General features: G+C 42.5%; 1 protein-coding gene across 1 annotated transcript in view; it reads left to right on the top strand.

Moving 5' to 3' along the window:
- Positions 1-3,977: 3,977 nt before the first annotated feature.
- The window catches only part of Lrp6 (LDL receptor related protein 6), a 136,392-nt gene continuing 120,867 nt past the window's right edge, over positions 3,978-19,502 (top strand). Inside the window, 1 exon segment of the mRNA XM_052718961.1 lies at positions 3,978-4,122. Within this exon segment, the coding sequence (XP_052574921.1) occupies positions 4,068-4,122 (55 nt within the window). The 5' untranslated portion in view covers positions 3,978-4,067.

Raw genomic sequence — 19,502 nt, 5'->3', positions numbered from 1 at the left:
GTGGATGAGGACTGAGAGGCTTCCAGTCTGAGGAAACAGGATCAGCTAAGGAACTGGCGAGGTGAGGAAGCTGTGGCTTGTTCTGCTTCTCTGATCTTTCAGTGTTCACCCCAGTACCTGGCTTCAGGTTTGATCTTATTAATAAGAACTTCTAAGATTCGTGCTACACTTCAGTGTTCTGTAAGTCATGCCCTGAAGTGTATGGCAGACAGTCATCCACAGTCATCCACAGTCATCACTCCTTGTTTGTCCCATTCTCTCTTGAGTCTGAACTTCTGTATTACATCTGTCCAGTATATATTTCCAATTAGATATTTTATAAACACCTCCAATGTGAAAGATGTGGTTCATCAGTTAAGACCTAGTGTACTGTGTAACTTATCACTGCTTCCCTTCTCAAATGGCTTTTTGTTGGCTTGGACATAGGTCCTTACTGTGCAGCCCAAGCTGGACTAAACTCACCGTCTTCCCAGCTCAGCCTCCCACACATGTGTTGAGGTGACAGGCTGCTCTGCCAAGCTTGGCTTTTGAAATGCTTTTCCTTTGTTTGTTTGGAGGCAGGGTATCATGTAGGTGAGGCTGGCCTTGAACTCCTGAACTTCCGGCCATTATCTTCCAAGTGCTAAGATTACCGGCCTGTGTTACACACTTGCTTGAAATGGTTTTTGTTCCTTTCTTTTTCTTTCTTTCTTTCTTTCTTTCTTTCTTTCTTTCTTTCTTTCTTTTTTTTTTTTTGCATCAAAGACTCCTGTTTTACTCAGAGGCCGAAGTCCACCTCGGTACCTCTCTCTCTTCACAGAGCCCACTGTTTTGACATCTTCTTTCCCCAGAGCATCTTCTTTCCCTTCACTCCTCAGTGCTGTTGACCCACTTGCACAGGGTTCTCTGCCGTATGCAAAACTCCTCAGCATCTCCGTTATCAACAGGCTGCAAGCCAAACTCAGCTTGGCTCACAAAGTTTTACTAAGCCAGGGGAAGTGACAGTCCTGTCACCCTACAGTTGGAAGATGGAGGCAGGAGGATCCGGAGTTCAAGATCATCATTGGCTATATGAAGAGTTTGAGGCCATCCTGGGTTACACAAAACCCTGCCTCAAAAACCTCAAATGATTCCGGGCAGTGGTGGTGGTGTACACCTTTAATCTCAGCACTTGGGAGGCAGAGGCAGGTGGATATCTGAGTTTGAGGCCAGCCTGGTCTACAGAGTGAGTTCTAGGACAGCTAGGGCTACACAGAGAAACCCTGTCTCCAGAAACTAAGAACCAAACCAAACCAAAAATCAACAATAACAACAAACCCATCATCATCAACAACAACAACAGCAAAACCCAAAACCCTAAATGAATGAATGAATGACTAAATAAATAGACAGCATTATCTAGAAATAAACCCAGTTCCTATGTAATGGTCCTGCCTCATCTCTTGACATTCTCTAAAAGTCCCATAATTTAGCAAGGTGGAGCTACTTTCAAATCCCCAGCATGCCAAGAGCTCCGGTTAGCCCGTGACTTATTTCACACCCGCTCTGCTTGTGCTTGGGATGCCTCGTCAGCCTGGTCAGCTGAGCAGACTCTTGGGTGACATTTTGGGCCAGGGTTCTCTCATCCTTTCAACTATCTAGTCAGACTTAAGAGTTTCCACATTCAGCAAGGAAAACATTTGAACTCATTTGTGTTTACAATTCAGGCTGTTAGCTTGAGAGTGAGGACTATTGGTTATTCTCATTGTTAAATCACCAAGACTTAAGCCAGGGGTCATGTCTAATGTGCATTTAAATGACCGAGTGACAAATCAGTTCTATAAGAATAGCATCCTCCATAAGGCTTACATTACAGAGGTTCAGTATCTTTAGAAAATTCGTAGTAAAAATACAATCTATTAAAGGAGAGGGAAGAAACGTGCATCTCTATCCTAATGCCTACTTTGTGTTATCATTTCTGGTCTTTTCTCAAATATGTGGTATGAGTGTGTATACATATGCACACGTATATAGACTATACATAGTTATATTTTACATAAATGTAATCGAAGTTTTCACTTTCTTCCCCTAGTACAAGAGACCGAAGTCTAGGGCCTTGCACATAAAGGTCTCCCACTAACCCATACCCTCTTCCCCTCTCCACTTTCACCATTTTAAGCATAACTACACAGGAACATTTTGTTGTTTATGAAGTGTGTGTGTGTGTGTGTGTGTGTGTGTGTGTGTGTGTGTGTGTACTGGAAAATGTAGGGACATGGCATATATGTGGAGGTCAGAGGATGGTTTGAAGGAGTAAGATCTCTCCTTCCAACCCCTGGGTCCTAGGAATTGAACTCAGGTTGTCAGATTTGACGGCAGGTGCCCTTACCTGCTGAGCTACCTCACCAGCCTCCCTGCAAAGCCTCCAAACTGGGTTGGTTCAGGTCTTGCTCTCAGGACTTGAGTGGCCTTGGATAAGTCCCTGAATGTTCTCAACTTCCCACTCTACCCCTGTGTGCAAAGGAAATCACAGCAAGTGTCCCATCTGATATCGGTGCTTGCAAGTCCTGGGTGAGCCCTTTCCCATCTGCCTGCAGATACGGGCGTGTGATGGCTGGACATAACACACCTGATGGTTCCTTTATGGTTACTCTGGGAGTGCCCAGCCTCAGCTGAAGCTGGCCAGGTGATTGCAGAGAGCATCTGGGCCATTACTTGGGAGCATCCATGGCACATGCAGTGGTAGAGGTGGTTCTGGGGGTTCCTTTCTTTCTCGGAGAACCACTCATTCAGTGCGACTTGTAAACCCTCAGACCAGTCCTGTCTTATTGCCTCTTTGCTGTTAGGAATTGATGCCTCATCTAATGATTTGTTCTCTCAATCTTCAGTGCTTGTCAGCTTAGTTTGCAAAAAAGGCTGTATTTCTGGGAAGGCACGGAAAAGAAAAAAATTTGTTTTTCTTTATATTTTCCCCTTGGTTTATACATAGTGATGTATAAGATTCAAGCATGAAATTTTCTTTCAATGTATTAATCCGTATGCGCACCCCTTTCTTCCCTTCTCACTAGCCTCCTTCTTTTCAGATAGTCACACTTGTTTTCTTATCATATATGTATGAGTGTATACACACACACAATCTAGATTCATGTGCGAGAGATGTTTGTCTGAGTCAGGCTTACTAGGTGTATAAAATCTAAGACCTACAATCTTCGTCTTTTCAAGTTTGGTCTTTTTTGCATATATGTGACTTTATGTATATATGTAAAGCAGACTCCACAGTGAGAGAAAACATACTTTTTTTTTTTTTTTTTTTAAAATCTGAGTCTGGCTAATTGCACCTCCGATGATGATTCTCAATTGAGCCCACTAGAAATCTGCTTCACGTCAGCTTCTGCACATCGTTCACCCGGTTCACCGCTCCGAGCGAGGGCAAGCCGCACTCGCACTCACATTTTTCCTACGCACCGCGCACAGCCCCGGGGTCCGCAGCTCCACCTGGCTCCGCGGCCGGGCGCACAAAGAGCGGCGCGGGCGGCGACGGGCCGGGACGCAGAAAGTAGTCCCGACCACGCCGGCCCCAGTGTCGGCCGACGTCGCCTCACGCCCTCCGCCGCCCGGGGAAAGAATCCCATTGGAATGCGCCTCGGCAAGACCTTTCCCCGTCAGCCTGCCGGGGCTCGCGAGGCCCACCTCGCGGGGGGTTCGGCGGGGAGTGGGCGCGCGCGGCGGCCGCGGCTCCCGGGGTCCGGCCGCGGCGCGCTGGGGAGGGGGGTCGGGCGCGCAGGGAGACGGCGGCGGCCCCGCGGCGGATCCCTGCGCCGCAGCGAGAGGAAGAGGCTGAATGAGGCGCCGCGCGGGGGACGTGGGGCGCCGCGGGAGGAGGCGGCGGCGGCATGGGGGCAGGCGCTGGCGTCGCGCGAGCCCGGGCTGGAGCGGCGCGCTAGAGCCCTGACGTGCGCCCTTTTCTTTCTTCTCCCGGCCGCGGAAAGCATGAGCGTGCAGACCCGCCGCTGCGGCGGCCGCCCCGGCTCCTCGCTCGCGCGTCCCCTGGCCGCCGGTCGCCGGTGAGGGCCGCGAGCGAGCGCGCGCGCGCGCCGGCGGGGGCGAAGATGGGGGCCGTGCTGAGGAGCCTCCTGGCCTGCAGCTTCTGCGTGCTGCTGAGAGGTGAGGCGAGGCCGGGGTCGAGGGGTGGGAGGAAAGTTGCCGGGGGTCGGCGACGGGGCGGGGGGAGGGGAGGCGGCGGGGACAGCGGCGGGGAGAAGAGGCCTGGTGCCGGGGAGCCGCGCGGGGAAGGGGCCCGCGATCGGGGGCCGCGCCCGGCCACGGTGCACACCCCTGCCCGGCCCCGCGGCGCGGCCGGACAAAGCTGCGGGCCTTGGGGGAGCCCCTGGCCCCCCGCGCTCCGTCGGAATGACCCGCTGTGCCTCGCTCTGCCGGCACTCCCGGGCAGAAAGGGTCTTTTGTAGTTGGGCTTTCAGCACCGTTGGTGTTGACCTCCTTCTCCCTCCTTTCCCCCCACCTTTCCCGTGTCTCTTAGGTGAACTTTTTTTTCTTCTTCTACTTCAAACCTCACTATTTTTCCTCTCCCCTCCAGGCCTTGTTACAACTAATAATTGGCTTCCGTTTGGGATAGAATGATCCTGGGTGAGAGCACAGTTGGAAATTGACTCCAGGGTTATAGGTCGCGCTTTTCAGCACTGGGGAATCTTCTGAGCCCATACTAAAACACAAACGTTGCCCTCGCAACCCCTGGTATTCAGGACTCGCCCCCTGTTTTCGGAGTGTGCAAGGGTACAGTTGGCACCAAGTAGGAAAGTCATCCTCATGTGGCGAGGTGCCTGTCCTGGGAACTAAATTATCATTTGCTGGGCACCCTTGGGAACTGCTTGGCACTTTAGTAAATAACAGAATGCCCTGGGTAATTTGCTCTGGGAATCGCTTAAATTTAGTGGCTCTGTGGTGTTTGGAATTGGATTGCGAAGCTGACACCTACGTCCTGACTTTTTGTTGTGTGACAGTTTGTAAAGGGAAAGCTTGTCTACGGTCTTCTCCAGTTGATGAGAGATGAGACTGATGCTGTTGAGTGTTTGACCTGTGCAGGAATTTAGGTGGTGCTTGGCGCTGTGGCTTGTAGTTCTGCTTTTGCTAATTTCACTTGTTCCACTTAATGGGACTTCCATGGGATTCTTAGTTATTAACAAGCTAAACTTCTAAGTCCCCCAGAAGTAAGGAAGTTGGCAAAGCAGGATAGTAACTAACAGTCTTACAAACGGGACAGGTGTGTCCTCTGTGTGTATGTGTATATTTGAATAAGAGTAGTTGCCTTTAAAAATAGGTAAGCATTTTCTAAAAATAAGCGTATCCCAAATTGTCTAGTCCTACTTGTAAACTCCAGAAAGATAATTGCTGTTTAATTTCCATGGCGGAGAACTTAACATTATTAGAGAGTCGAGAGATTTAATAAGTATATACTTTTTTTCTGTTATCGTGAACTCTACAATGAAAGATTTTGCTATAGCTGTGAGAAAGCCATAATTGACATGAGGATATAATTGACTGGTTCATAAGAGCCAGTGGATTGATGAGAGTTGGGAAACCCCAAATCCATAACCTAGGATGAATTTGGCTTCTGATAGTCTAGTTGCAGTTTTTAGAGAGGCATGGTATGGTGCAAATGCTGTTTATTTTGATACTAGATTTGAGTCTAGAGTTGAACAGATTCATTATTTAGCTGTATTTTCGGTAATAGTTTAGAAGCATGATACTATGTAACAAGCCCAAGAAGAAGTAACTGCCCAAAGTGGAGCTTCCTTTAAATGTAACATAGTAATGGTGTGAGATCTTTCTTCTGTTTAGCACTATTTGTGAGTATATATCATTTCAGCTGAAACTGTCTTTTAATATAAAAGATTCTTGTTCCTAATTTAAATTCTCTTTACTCCTTGCTAATGTTAGCCTGTTGTTACTTTTGGTTTCCCAGGAGCACAGTGTGGTTTAATTCCTTGTAGCTCACAAAAGAGGTGGTACTTATACGTTGGGTGTGTGAGTTTGGGACTTTTGGCCTTATAGCCTTGTTTATTTGCAGCTGAAAGTCATTTAGTACTGCCATCATCAGGCTGCATCCCTAACCCTATTATCAAGTGACAAGGTATATTGGGAAAAATTTGAAACTTGAGGATTTCAATCCTGAAGTCTTGGGTTTAAAGCTAGATCTTCATTATTCCTGCTTCTGGTTCTCTAGGCCTCAGTTTATAAAACACGGGTAATGATACCTGTCTGCCTGATTTGCAGGGTTATTAGGTGTGTTTAATTAAGTAACATATAAAGTGCTTTCTAAATGTTAATTAAAAAGTGTTGTTAAGACATTTAAAAATGTTGCCCAGGCTGACCTCTAAATGCAACTATTCTTCTTCCTCAGCCTCCTGAGTGCTTAACATATGGCTATAAATGTTATGTTTGTGTGTGTGAAAATTTTTTATTCTTTAGGGATGTGTCTTCAATTGTTGGTGATTAAAGATTTAATTTAAGATTCAGGAATTAAAGTAGATGGTATTGTGGTCATTTGCAAGGAGTGGGGACAGTATCTGCCAGCTAGTTAATGGTAGAGCAGAGATTGACTCCACTCTCTTGGCAGGTGTGCCCAGAGTAGCTCCTGTACGTACCTCAGCTCCTGTGATAGCTGTGATAAGGCAGACAGGGCTGTGTTCTATTAGACTCCATAGCTTAGGTTTGGTCTACCCAGGTACCAATAGAAAAAACAGTATCTCTGCTTTTCTAGATGAAATATTATTGGAAAGAATTAAAATTTTATAAAAGATTAATTTTTTTAATTTTTAAAAATTATGAGTGTCTGTATATATGAATGTAGAGGTCAGAAGCATGGATTCACTGGAACTGGAGTTACAGATGGTTGTGAACCATTTAATGTGGGTGCTGGGAATTGAACTCAGGTCCTCTGGAAGACAGTATGTACTCTTAAACCCTGGGCCATCTCTCTAGCAACAAGAATTACAGTATTGGAAGGCAAACACTTGGGAGGTAGAGACAGGAGACAAAGCCAGCCTAGACTACGTGATAAGTTTGAGGACAGTCTGGGTTACATGAAAACTTTATCAACAGTAACAGCCATCACCCCCAATACACAAAAAACAAACTTGCAAATGACATACAAGCTTGGTTTTTGTTTTTTTTTGAGGAGGCTTTTTAAACATTATTTTCTGTGTAACTATTTTTATTTTCTTGAGAATTTCATCCACACATGCAATGTTATTTTGGTTATATCCGTCCCCCCGTTTCTCCACCTAACTTCTCCCCTAATTTCTCCCAGATCTACCCTCACCCTAGAGTTCTCGCTCCTTAAAAAACCTACCAAGTCCAGTTTTTGCTGTCCATAGAGATACTCATGAGTTTGGAGCCATATACCGGAATGTAGTGAACCCAACAGGGGCCACACATGGGACTCTTCCTCCCCCAGAAGCCATCAGCTGTCCATAGCTCAGCAGGGAGCAGTGGGAGGCTCATGAGCCTCTCCCCACCTCCATGTTGGAATGCTGACATACTTGATCTTGTGCAGGTCTTACGCAGGCACCCACAGCTGCTGGGAGTTCATGAGTGCAGTGGTCCCGTCATGCCCAGAAGACATTATTTTGCTCTGATCCTCCATGACTTTTGGCTCTTACAATCTTTCATTCCCTCTTATGAGATAGTTCCTGATCCTTGTGGGGAAGGGAGTGTGATGTAGATGTCCCATTTGTGGCTGGGCTTGGTATGTGACAGTTCTTTGCTGCTCCCCCCACCCCCACCCCCTTGTAGACTGGTGAATGGTATCAGAGCAGACTAAAATGTTTCCAACTTACGTTTCTAGAAAAGTGAGTCTTCCAAATGTATTTTCCTTTAAATCAGGTATTACGAAGTTTTGGGGCTGTCAAATAGGTTTTGGCATGGGAATCAGGAGATCTAGGTCATAGTTCTAAGTTTGGTGTTCTGTGCTTAAGCTGGTCACTTAGTCTCCTTATACCTCATTGTCTTCATCAAGGCAAGGGACCCTTTGGGAGATTTCTGCCCTTTTAAGGGCTTTGAGAAGTCTTGAAGGTGACAGGGGCAGTTGTAGCTTCCCTTGCATAGTAGTCTTCAGACTTGACAGTGATAGGGTTTTTGTTGTTTTGCTTTTCCTTTGCATCAAGATGTTTCTGCCTCTGCCTCCTAGGTGCTGGAATCACAGGCATGTACCACCGTGCCTGGCTCTCACAACAACTCTGTGTGTGTATGTGTGTGTGTGTGTGTGTGTGTGTGTGTGTGTGTGTGTGTGTGTATGCATGCTTGTGTACCTGTGTAGTGCACTCATCACCATGTGTAGGCATTAGTCATCCTCAGTTGCTCTCCACCTTATTTTTTGAAAAAGGTTTTTTCACTGGATCTGGGGCTCATGGAATGGCTGACCTCAAGCCCCCGGTGCATCTGTCTTTACTTCCCAATGCTGATATTGCAGATGTTTCTGGTGCCTGTTCACATCGGTGCTAAAATATGAACTCAGATCCTCGGGTTTGCATAGCAAGCATTTTACCCACTTAATCTTTTTTTATTTTTTTATTTATTTTTTTTATTTTTTGAGACAGGGTTTCTCTGTGTAGCTTTGCACCTTTCCTGGAACTCGCTTTGAAGACCAGGCTGGCCTCGAACTCACAGAGATTCGCCTGGCTCTGCCTCCCGAGTGCTGGGATTAAAGGCGTGCGCCACCACCGCCCGGCCCACTTAATCCTTTTAAAACGAATCTTTTTTTTTTTTTTTTTTTACATTTTAGGGAACTTTTGCTGCAAGAAACACACTGGAGAAGATTGGGTGATCTTTTGAGTTTTAGGCTGACTCAGGTGAATTGGTAATGTTTGATGACAAGTTGGTTTTGTTTGATCTGGTTCTTTCATTCCAGTTTACTTGTCCTAGGTTTGCTCAGCTGGCTAGAGAATAATTTGTAAACCTTTAAAATTTTAGTTCACTGTTATCAGAAGTGCTAACAGTGTTTATCCATGGATCTACTTTTTTTTATGGAATTTTTTTCCTTTACTTTAATTAAAGGTGTTCCCATTTGCTAAACTGACCAGTGTCTTTAACCACACTTTGACCATCAAAAAGGGCTTATCTTTTTTCAATATCAAAGACAATTCTGAGTCAGGCAGTGGTGGCGCACACCTTTAATCCCAGCACTCGGGAGGCAGAGGCAGGTGGATCTCTGAGTTCGAGGCCAGCCTGGGCTACAGAGTGAGTTCCAGGAAAGGCGCAAAGCTACACAGAGAAACCTTGTCTTCAAAAACCAAAAAAAAAAAAAAAGACAATTCTGTGAAGAGATAACATTTGTTAGGGTCCATGAGAAGTCCCATAAAAGACTATCAGTCACGATGCAATCAACAAGAGCATTTATTAAAAATTACCAACATGGTGAGGTCTGCCAGTCTGACAAGTGGCAAAATGGCGGCCCTGAGAGAAGTTTGCAGGCCCTTTATACACAGCTGAAGGGATTCTAAAAGCAGAAGTTGTGCAACTGTAATCCCAGGAATAGGAAGGCAGGGATCAGCAAATCACTGGGACTCACTTGCTATCAAATCCCAGACCAGTGAGACCTAGCCCTCTTTTACCTAGGATTGGCTTATGCAAGTGGCAATCACATTAGTAGGTTTCTAATTGGTTAGGGCTTGCAGGGGTGGGCTAAAGCTATATCTTGGGCAAGTCTGGACAGGTCTCAGGCTATGTCCTTATTCGGTTATTACCTGTGTTGGGGAGGGGTTTTGCCCAGGTGTTGTACATGCAGGAACTGAGGCCTAATTCTTAACTGAGTTATTAGGAGCCTGTCATAGTACTTGCTTGGCCTTCTCACATTGATGGTAATTATTTTCTGAGAGCAAAATTTGTCTGAATAATTTAGATGTATTGGAAAAAATAAGTAGAAAATTTAGTACTAACTACTCTGGGAAATTGGTTTTCACTGTGAAAACTTTAGTGAAAGTTTATATTTGGAAATGATTATAAAGGGGCTACTGTGTTAGAAAGGTGTGGGTTTTTATCATCCTGTTTTCTGTCACTCTATATCTCTTATGACAAGTAAGTTATGCAGCCAACTTTGCTTTCTGTTCAATCATAACCAGCAAGATTTTAGTGAGAAATGGTAAGGTTTGTGAAGGAGTACTGCCGGTAGTAGGCATTCAGTAGGTGGTTGCTTTTAAAGATGGCCAAGTTAAGTCAGTCTTGGTGGCTATAATCCCAACATTGACAAGGAAGAAGCAGGAAGATCAAGAGCACAAGATGAGCCTCAGTCACATAGAGAGCTTGAGGCTGTCCTGAGCTACCTGAAATCTTGTCTCAGAAAGTACTATCCAAGTTTAGTAAAACATTTAAATGCTCGCTGTGCTTCAAGTACCGTTTTACCAGTTGATAGTTTCAGGACTATGTTTTTGAAAGTTTTAAATCTGTTACTGAAACATTAACTTCCGAGGTTTTGTATTTTGCTTTCTATGAAATAGCATGGCTGTTTACTTTACATTAACTTTTTTTTTTTTTTTTTTTTTTTTTGGCAGAGTCTCAGTGTAGTGCAGATTGGCCTTAAACTTTCTGCACTTTTCCTGCCTCAGCCTCCCCATGTGCTGGCAATACAGGTGTGAACAGCCACATCCGGCTTTCTTTTTACCTTCTGTTTTTGTGTGCATATGTGTGTGGGGACACAAATGTGTGCAGGTGTATGTATTGTTGTGTGTGCAGTTCCTTAGAAACTGGCATCTACCATATTTTGAGGAGGCAGGCTTTCTCACTGGTCTGGGACTTGATAGCAAGTGAGTCCCAGTGATTTGCTGATCCTTGCCTTCCTATTCCTGGGATCACAGTCGCACAACTTCTGGCTGTGTTTTTTTATTTATTTATTTTATTTATTTTTAAATAAAATATGGGTTTTGGGGACTTGCAAGACATTTTACAATAATACTTTATGGACTGATCCATTCCCCTAGCCCTCTTTTACCTTCTGAAGGGTTATAAGCTAAACACTGATTTAGGTGATGATGACTATGAAAAGGCTAGAGAGTAGAGAACTCAAACTCAATTGATTGTGATACTTTTTCACTTACTAAAGAGTTAAGTAAGCTATGTGTGGTAGCATATGCCTTTACTCCCAGCACGAGGCAGAGACGAGTGGATCTCTGTGAGTTTGAGGCCAGCCTGGTCTACACAGTGAGCTCCAGGACAGCCAGGGCTGTTACACAGAGAAACCCTTTCTGGAAAAACAACAAACAAAAAAGTGTTAAATACAGGTAATATAATTTTATCAAAATAATTAAAAGTATCTAGTTGGTGGGTTCTTTTCTGAAGACTGAATAGATGATATTTACACTAAGTTCTTAAGTGTTTTTAACCTTAACGTAAGTGTTCCCGTGTCTTCTCTAAAATAAGTTCTGCTTTAATGACTAGAGCACTGCTCCTTAGGAATAATTTTGAAATGTCAAATACATGATGAAGAATCAGTTTGCCCTTAAAATGATTTATTTTGCTGCGTATGGCATTGCAAGTCTTTATCTCAGTTAGTTGGAGGCTAAGACAGGAATATTGAAGCTTGGAGGCCAGCCTGAGACCCTGGCTCAAAAGAAAAAAAAAAATCTGTATGCACAAGTACAGAGAACACAGTGTTGTTCAATATTAGCACAGAGTTTTGTTTCTTACAATTGTGTTATTTGTGGCAGTGACTATACTCACGAAAGGGTCAAGCTGTTCAGGCATGAGGTTAGAAAACAAGAAAAAATGCTTGGATTCTCCTTGTTGAGTGATTGGGCCATTGTCTGTTGTTTAGCTTGTTTAGAAGGGCTATGTATAAGTGCTTTGACCAGTTGGAACCAGTCTCAGGAGATGGGAGATGCATGATGAGGTTAGAGTATGTAAGTGACTGATTGATACCAGGCATAATGTTACTGACCAATTGATTCTTTGTGTGAAGTGAAAATGCAGAGGTGACCATGATCAGCAATTGCCACCCCCAACCGCCCCTGAAGAAAAAAAGTCACTTAAATAATAAAAACATGTACGTTACCATATGTTTGACTAGGAGGTATTTTCTGCATTGGCCTTGGTTACTTTTATCACTGTGAGACCTGTTACACTGTGTAGATTATTAGAGTAACAGTCTTCTTTATTATTGGCTGGCTTTGTTAGAAAGTGAAGATTAAGAATATTCCTGTATTTTGGGAGGCAGAGGCGGGTGGATTTCTGTAAGTTTGAGGCCAACCTGGTCTACAGAGGAGTTCCAGGATAACCAGGGGTACACAGAGAAACCTTGACTCAAAAAACTCCAAAAAAAAGTTGTATCTGTGCTTGATAATACAGATTTCCCCTTCTTCTGTTTATTCCTTAAGCAGCAATGTCACATCTGTTTTACAAAGTGCTTATATTAGGTGCTGTGTTCTTGAGATGATTAAAGAATTCAGGGTGGTGTGTGTGTGTGTGTGTGTGTGTGTGTGTGTGTGTGTGTGTGTGTGTGTTTTAAATGTACATACGATGCACTTTGTATAAACTTTCTGCATCTACACGTTTTGGTAGGGGTCTGGGTTAGGTGTGTGGGGTAGGGAGGATATGAATGGAGGTGTCCAGGAATTGATAAGCAGAGAGTGTCTGCCCTGTATTCACCTCTCCATCTCCCATGTTAGGGATGGACCCCAAGGCTTATGTATAAAGGCAAGCACTCTCCACTGAACTACATTCCCAGTGTTGTTTTTTGGAGAGAGATCAAATCTTGCAGATCTTTTGCCTTTGCCTCCTGAGTCCTGGGTTATTGGTCTGTACCACCAAGCCTAGCTATGACAAGTTTTTTAAACCCATTTTTTAAAAGGCGTAATTCACATAGTGTAAAAATTTCCATTTAAAAGCGTCTACATAGCATAAACATCTCCATTTTTAAATATCCAGTGGTTTTTAGTGTATTCACAGGGTTGTCGATGTCACCGTGATCCTATTCAAGAACATTTTTAGTACTTGCCAACAATCTTCACACCCCTCAGCAGTCACTTTGTATCTCTCTGCCCAGCCTCTGGTAACTGCATCTGCTTTGTGCCTCTGTGGATTTGCCCTTTTTGAATAGTTCAGAGAAGTGGAACATAGCATGTGGCTTTTTGTGTCTAGCTTCTTTCACTTGGCATAATTTTTGCAATGTTTGTCATATGTCATGAATCTGTATTTAATTCCTTTTGATAGCTGAGTAATTGCATTGTATAGACATATGAGTGAATGTGTGCTTGATTGTTGAAGTCTTTACCTTATTTTTAAAATCTTACCCCACCCCCTTTGTTTTATGAAAGGAATTTACTGTGTAGTCCAAGCTGGCCAGGAACTTGGACTCTTCCTGCCTCAGCTTCCTGAGTCCTGGGATTATATGCATGTGTCACCACACATGGCAGAAACCAGAACATTTCCGGGTTACTGAAAAGATTACAGAATATCGTTTCTATTGGGCTGCTGAGATTTACCTAGGTACTTACTAGCATTTCTTTCTTCTCTCCTTGACTTACAAACAGCCTTGTCTTAGTTAAACCATTGTGTGTGGTGCGGGGAGGCCAAAGGTTGATGTTGGGTGTTTTCTTCATTTCTCCACCATCTGTATTGAGACTTGGAGCTCAATGATTGGCTAGACTTGCTGGCCATGAGCTCCAGGGATTGCTTATCTTACTTTCTAGATTTTTGTTTATTTATTTTTAAATGAGTTCTGGGTCTCATGGTTGAGCACTAAGAGTTTTACTGAGTCATCCTAACTCTTAGTTAAATCATTTCACTTTTGTTATTCACATCTACCGAGTTCATATCTCCTAAACTCATATTTAGAATAATAAGATAGAAGAGGCTTGGGATTCTGTGTTCTTTCATTTTATAAATTAGAAAGGTAGACAACTAACTTAAAGGCTAGATTGCTAGTACTGTGGACGGAAGTTGCAGCTTCAGTGCTTCCTGTAGGTATCTAGTTTTACCTTTTTACCCAAGCCTCTCTTTAAAGACAGGGTCTCTCACCTTGAGCCCAGGTTGGTCTGTAATTCATAATCCTCCCATCTCAGCTGGGATTATGTGAGTGTACCACCATGTTTATTGTGCTTTTTGGAATGATACTGGAAAAAAATGATTTATTTATTTTTGAGACTGAGGCTTGATATGTTGCCCAGGCTGGCCTTGAACTCCTGGGCTCGATTGACTTCTTCCTCATCTTTTTAAGTAGCTGGGATTACAGGCAAATGTCACCACACCCAGCTAATCACTTTTGATAGAAGACAATAACATAATTTTGGAATTTGCAAGTAGACGGTTTGTTACAGGATTGCAGGTAAAAACCAATCTGTACTTAGGTAGAAGAGAGGCTCATTTTAGCAAAATTTCCTTAGATCCCCACCTATCTCAACACCAAATTTTGGAAACACTTCATTTCTAGGGGAGGGCCAGAAAGCCAGCAGGAACTCTGTGGGAATGGAGCCAAGTGGAGAGGGTAAGCAGATTGCACGATCAGAACCGTTTAACTGGAAAATTATGTTTTTGTCTGGTCAGCTGATACTTGGAATGAGGGAGAAAGTTGTGCATCTGGTTGCTTAAGCTTAGGGTGAGCCAAAGTTTAAGGGCTTGTGGAGGAGAGAAGTCTGACTGAAGTTTGGTCAAGACTAGTCAGTGGGGACTGTGATTCGCATTTGTCAGAGTCCCTGTTGTTTAGAACAAAACTTGTCTCCCTTGGAGATGGAAGAAGAGGTTGTGAAGTTAGTCTCTGGATTTGGCCTGATTGCTGCCATACATGTAATGGGCCTTTTAACAACTTTGCTCAGAATTTTTAAAGGACTCTCAGAGTTTTTTAAAGCCTCTTGAGGCTAGAAATGTAAGTGAAGAGCTCAACATCAGTTTTCAATTCTAGTATAAGATTTGGGTTAATTCCTATATTTCAGATGCTCCCCAAATACTCTGGGATTGTGGGGCCTGCCAGGAAGTGACCATCCTTAATATACCTGTGAAGCTGGGAACTCTTATGAGCCAGAAAGCAGGGCAAGTTTCCAAGAAAACTATGAGTGTAGCCTGTGCATTCAGCCACACTGCAACTCCTTTAAAGTATGTGGGCCCGGGAGACTAACGCTTCAGCCCAACCTTTGCTTCCAGTTTGGAGGCCGACTCTGAACCTAGGGAACAACTGTATTCAGGAGGAGCTTTGGAACTGAGAGATAGGCAAGGAGAAAAGATAACTCTTAGATTACAAAGGATTAGACTACCAGTAATGGAGAATTTAAGAAAGAGAGGGATACTTACATTCAGGAAGTAGGGCATTAAAGCATCAGCAATATTTTAAACAAAACCCACAATCATCCTTTAACAGTTCATTTAGCTCTGTGTAATTAATTCTTGTTCTCCTGGGTCTGTGTGTTAGTTTCATGAATCCATCTGTTTATCTACCAGCTTTTTGGAAATCTGACTCAGTCTTCTTGTGTGATCTCAAAAGACACCTGTGCACAGGAGTCACTTGGCACAGGATGACCTTTTTCAGTGTCAACTTTTTTTTTTTAATTGAAGATGAATACTTGCTGATTTGCAGGTGTGTCCCAGGAAGCATCAGAGTAGATGGCAGCATAAATCACATGGTATAACTTACCATTACCAAGGATTTTAAAAGTGGGAAAAAAATCTGATGAGTGGTTGTTAAAAAAAAATTGTGCAGTTGCCAAGGATGTATGGTGTGTGGTGATTTTTGAAGCATGTACACCAAATTGGGTCCATCCAAAAAAGTTTTATTTAAAATATCTGTAAGCAGACTGATAAACTTTGTTTTAAAAGGGGTGTGGCTAGTACATCTGGTAAGTGAATGTAGATGGATGTAACCTTTTCAGAGAAAAAAACTAAAGATATAATAATCCCCAGACTTAGTGTTCTCAAAATACCAAGCAAGCATAGGGTATGTCAAGAATAGATAAATATTATCAAGTAAAAAGACTTAGTAAGTTTGGAATAGACACTTATTGTCTGTATAGTAAAATACCTTAAGTTAATGATGTGAGTTCTCAACTAAGAATCCTAGTCTACCTAGAAGTTATTGCATTCAAATTAAAGAAGTTAATTGCGACCAAGTTAACATTGAACCAAAAGTATAAAAGGGATGGACTGTAGTGTATTATAGTCTTAAGCAGACCAGAGCTCTGATAATAGAAACACATAGTTAATTTCTAGCAATTTCATACTTGTATACATCTTTTGAAATAATTCAGATTAATGTCTTACCTATACTCCTATAACATAGGGAAGATACGCTTTCTTTTGATAGTGCCTGACAATTTTGTTTTGTTTTGTTTTTGTTTTTGTTTTTGGTTTTTAGAGACAGGGTTTCTCTGTAGTTTTGGTGCCTGTCCTGGATCTCACTCTGTAGACCAGGCTGGCCTCCAATTCAGAGATCCGCCTGGCTCTGCCTCCCGAATGCTGGGATTTAAGGCGTGCACGACCACTACCTGGCTGCCAATAGAATTTTTAATGTTCAATCAGATAAAATTATTGTTAACTTTGGACTTTTACATTTTAATGAAAAAAGCTTTTTATGATTTGTCAGGGTTCCTCTGAGAATCTTAAAAGCAGTACCTTAGACACATTTCATTTAGGATTTGGTTTTGAAAGGTCAGAATGTCATTTGTTAAGAGGACTGAATGTTTGATTAAATAGATCATATAGGAGGTAATACAGTGGTTAAAAAAATAGTTCTTAAATGAGACTTTCATTTTGTTTTTGTTTTTAAATAATCTAGAACATAGTAAAGTCAACATTAAGCATGGGGAATACTGATAAGATAGAGAACCTATGCTTTCCAGAGGGATTATTATAGTTATTTAGAAGGCAAGGCAAACCTTTTAAATCTTCTCTTTAATTTCATACCTGTAACCTATGAATATTTATTAATTTTAACAGAGAACACCAAAATCTAATTTTTCTATAAGTATTCCGAAGAAACTCTTGTATACAAACTCACTGGAGCCCAGCTAATTTTGACTTGAACAGAATTCCCTTCTCATGAATAAATTAAAAACTTTTATAGCCATTTAGATTTTGTCATACATTTCCCCTATACTAATTTTGTAACAATGATCATTTGACTTTAGCACAAAAGTGTTGTCTTTTCCTTTCACAAAAACGTACCCTGCATATCTTGCATATAAAGTTGTTCCTGTGTGTCATTTTGAATAGTCTCATTTGCATATAAAATTATAACTTACATAATTGCAGCAACCGATGTTTTAAGAGGAAGCTACTTGGTAGATAATTGTGAAACTTGTATATCAGCATTTCATAGTAGACTAATTGAACTTACGAATACACCTTTTTCACTTTTTTTTTTTTTTTACCTTTTTAGAGCTTTATGGGGGAGGAAGAGAGGGGGGGGGAGGAAAGGGAAGGGGGGAGAGAGAGAGGGAGAGAAGAAGACAGACTGAAGGAAGGAGCAGAAAGGAAAGAGAGGGCGGCACAGAGGGCCCACCCTTTTTTTCCCTCTTTCACCTTTTTATAGCCAGATGTTTCTTGACAGTACAACTTTTCTTTACTCTCTCTCTTATTTTTTATTATTACTCTTTTTTTTAGTGGTGCTGAATTTGAAACTTGGGGCCTTACACATGACCACTGAGCTGTATTTCCAGCCCAGGACAACTTTGCAGTGTTACAAAATGAGTGTTCTTTAGTAAACTCACATAGCCAGGCGGTGATGGAACACTCTTTTTTTTTTTTTTTTTCTTTGAGACAAGGTTTCTCTGTGTAGTTTTGGTGCCTGTCCTGGATCTCACTCTGTAGACCAGGCTGGCCTTGAACTCACAGAGATCCGCCTGGCTCTGCCTCCTGAGTACTGGGATTAAAGGCGTGTGCCACCTTTTTAATCCCAGCACTTGGGAGGTAGAGGCAGGCAGGTTTCTGAGTTCAGGACAGCCAGAGCTATACAGAGAAACCTTGTCCCAAAACAAACAAACACACCCAAAGCCTCCTCACATATTTAGCTTTTCTACCATAAAAATAAGAGGAAAGAAACTATATAATTAAGCATACTTTCTAATTATAGTGTTATAGTTTATTTAAAATAACCTAGACAGATAATAAACATCTGTGAACTAATAGCACAAATCTGAAGTTTTATAGTACCCAAGATTTTGGAAACTGTCTTCACATTGGGTTAGTGTGTGGTGCATGCGTGCATATGTGAGCACGTGTAGTGTGCACATTTGGAGGCCAGATGTCAAAATGTTGAGTGTCTGCCTCAGTTGTTCTTCAGATATTTTTTGAGACAGGGTTTCTCACTGAGTCTGGAGCTTATTGATTTAGCTGTGCTGCATTGCTGGAGCTCCGGGCATCCACCTGCTTCTTCCACCTCTGGCACTGGATTAGGTTGTACTGCAGTTCCCTGCTGTCTGTGTGGGTTCCAGGATGGGAACTCAGGTCTGAAGCTTGTGTAGCAAGCACTTCACCACTGAGCTTTTTCCTAGCCTCACATTGGTTTGTTACAATACATACTTGTTGTTAAAGTAGAATTTGTCAGATTAATGACTCCATTCAGCTAAACGCAAATGCAGGTGCAGTATTTGTTTATTTGGTCAACTAACCTTTAAAAGTTTAGGAAAACATATCCAAGCAAAATAAAGATTTATGCTAGTATTATATTTAATGAGTAACTTAGAATATACAGAATACAGATATAAACTACTACTTGCAGTGTTTTATTTTTTGTCTCTTTAGTGCTGGAAATTGAACCCAGGACCTTATGGATGTTGATGAATGTTGTGCTTAACCACATGCTTATATAAATGTTAGTAAACCAACAATATTTAATTAGTCTCTTGTCAGATTACCCAAATTCACTTTAACTTACTTAACCTTTTTTTTTTCCTTTTGAGATTCTCTGTGTAATCTAGATTTTCTTAGATTTGGTTTGTAGCCTTGAAATCCTCCTATTTTAGCTTCCTGAGTGCTGGGATTACTGGTGTGAGACACCATGACTGGCCTTAACTGGGCTTTTTAAAACATTTGGGTTAGTTTCTATAAAAATGCTTTTGAAGGTACATTTTGGATATCTCAGGAATGATGAACTGAAGGGAGACCAGCTGTCTTAATGTGTGTCTCCAAATCTCATCTGAGTGTGTAAGAGCCTGTGTCTAGCTCAATTTCTGACTTCTGCATGTATCCTCCCTCAGTGGAGGGTGGGCAGCCTCAGCTTTAAGGAGGCCTGTAGTATTTGGGAGTTTGGAGGTGGAGGGAAGAATCTGACAAGATGCAGGTTATTGAGTTTGAGGAGCCTGAGGTATTGAAGGAGTACATGAAAGGATTTAAGGGAGCTTTAGGGAAGGTTGAAGACAGGAGAAAGGAAAGAGAGAGAGAGAGAGAGAGAGAGAGAGAGAGAGAGAGAGAGAGAGAGAGTGTGTGTGTGTGTGTGTGTGTGTGTGTGTGTGTGTGTGTGTGTGTGTGTGTGTGTATGTGTGTGTGTGTGTGTGGCGGGGGCATGCCAGGTCTAGAGGCTTAGGTGAGCCAGTGAGGGAAGATTTCAGGTT

Source organism: Peromyscus californicus, unplaced genomic scaffold (assembly GCF_007827085.1).
Source record: "Peromyscus californicus insignis strain IS unplaced genomic scaffold, ASM782708v3 Scaffold_6__1_contigs__length_162567912, whole genome shotgun sequence".
NCBI classification, from domain to species: Eukaryota; Metazoa; Chordata; class Mammalia; order Rodentia; family Cricetidae; genus Peromyscus; species Peromyscus californicus.
The sequence above is the reverse complement of the archived record's forward strand: the minus strand, read 5'-3'. Positions and strand labels throughout refer to the sequence as shown.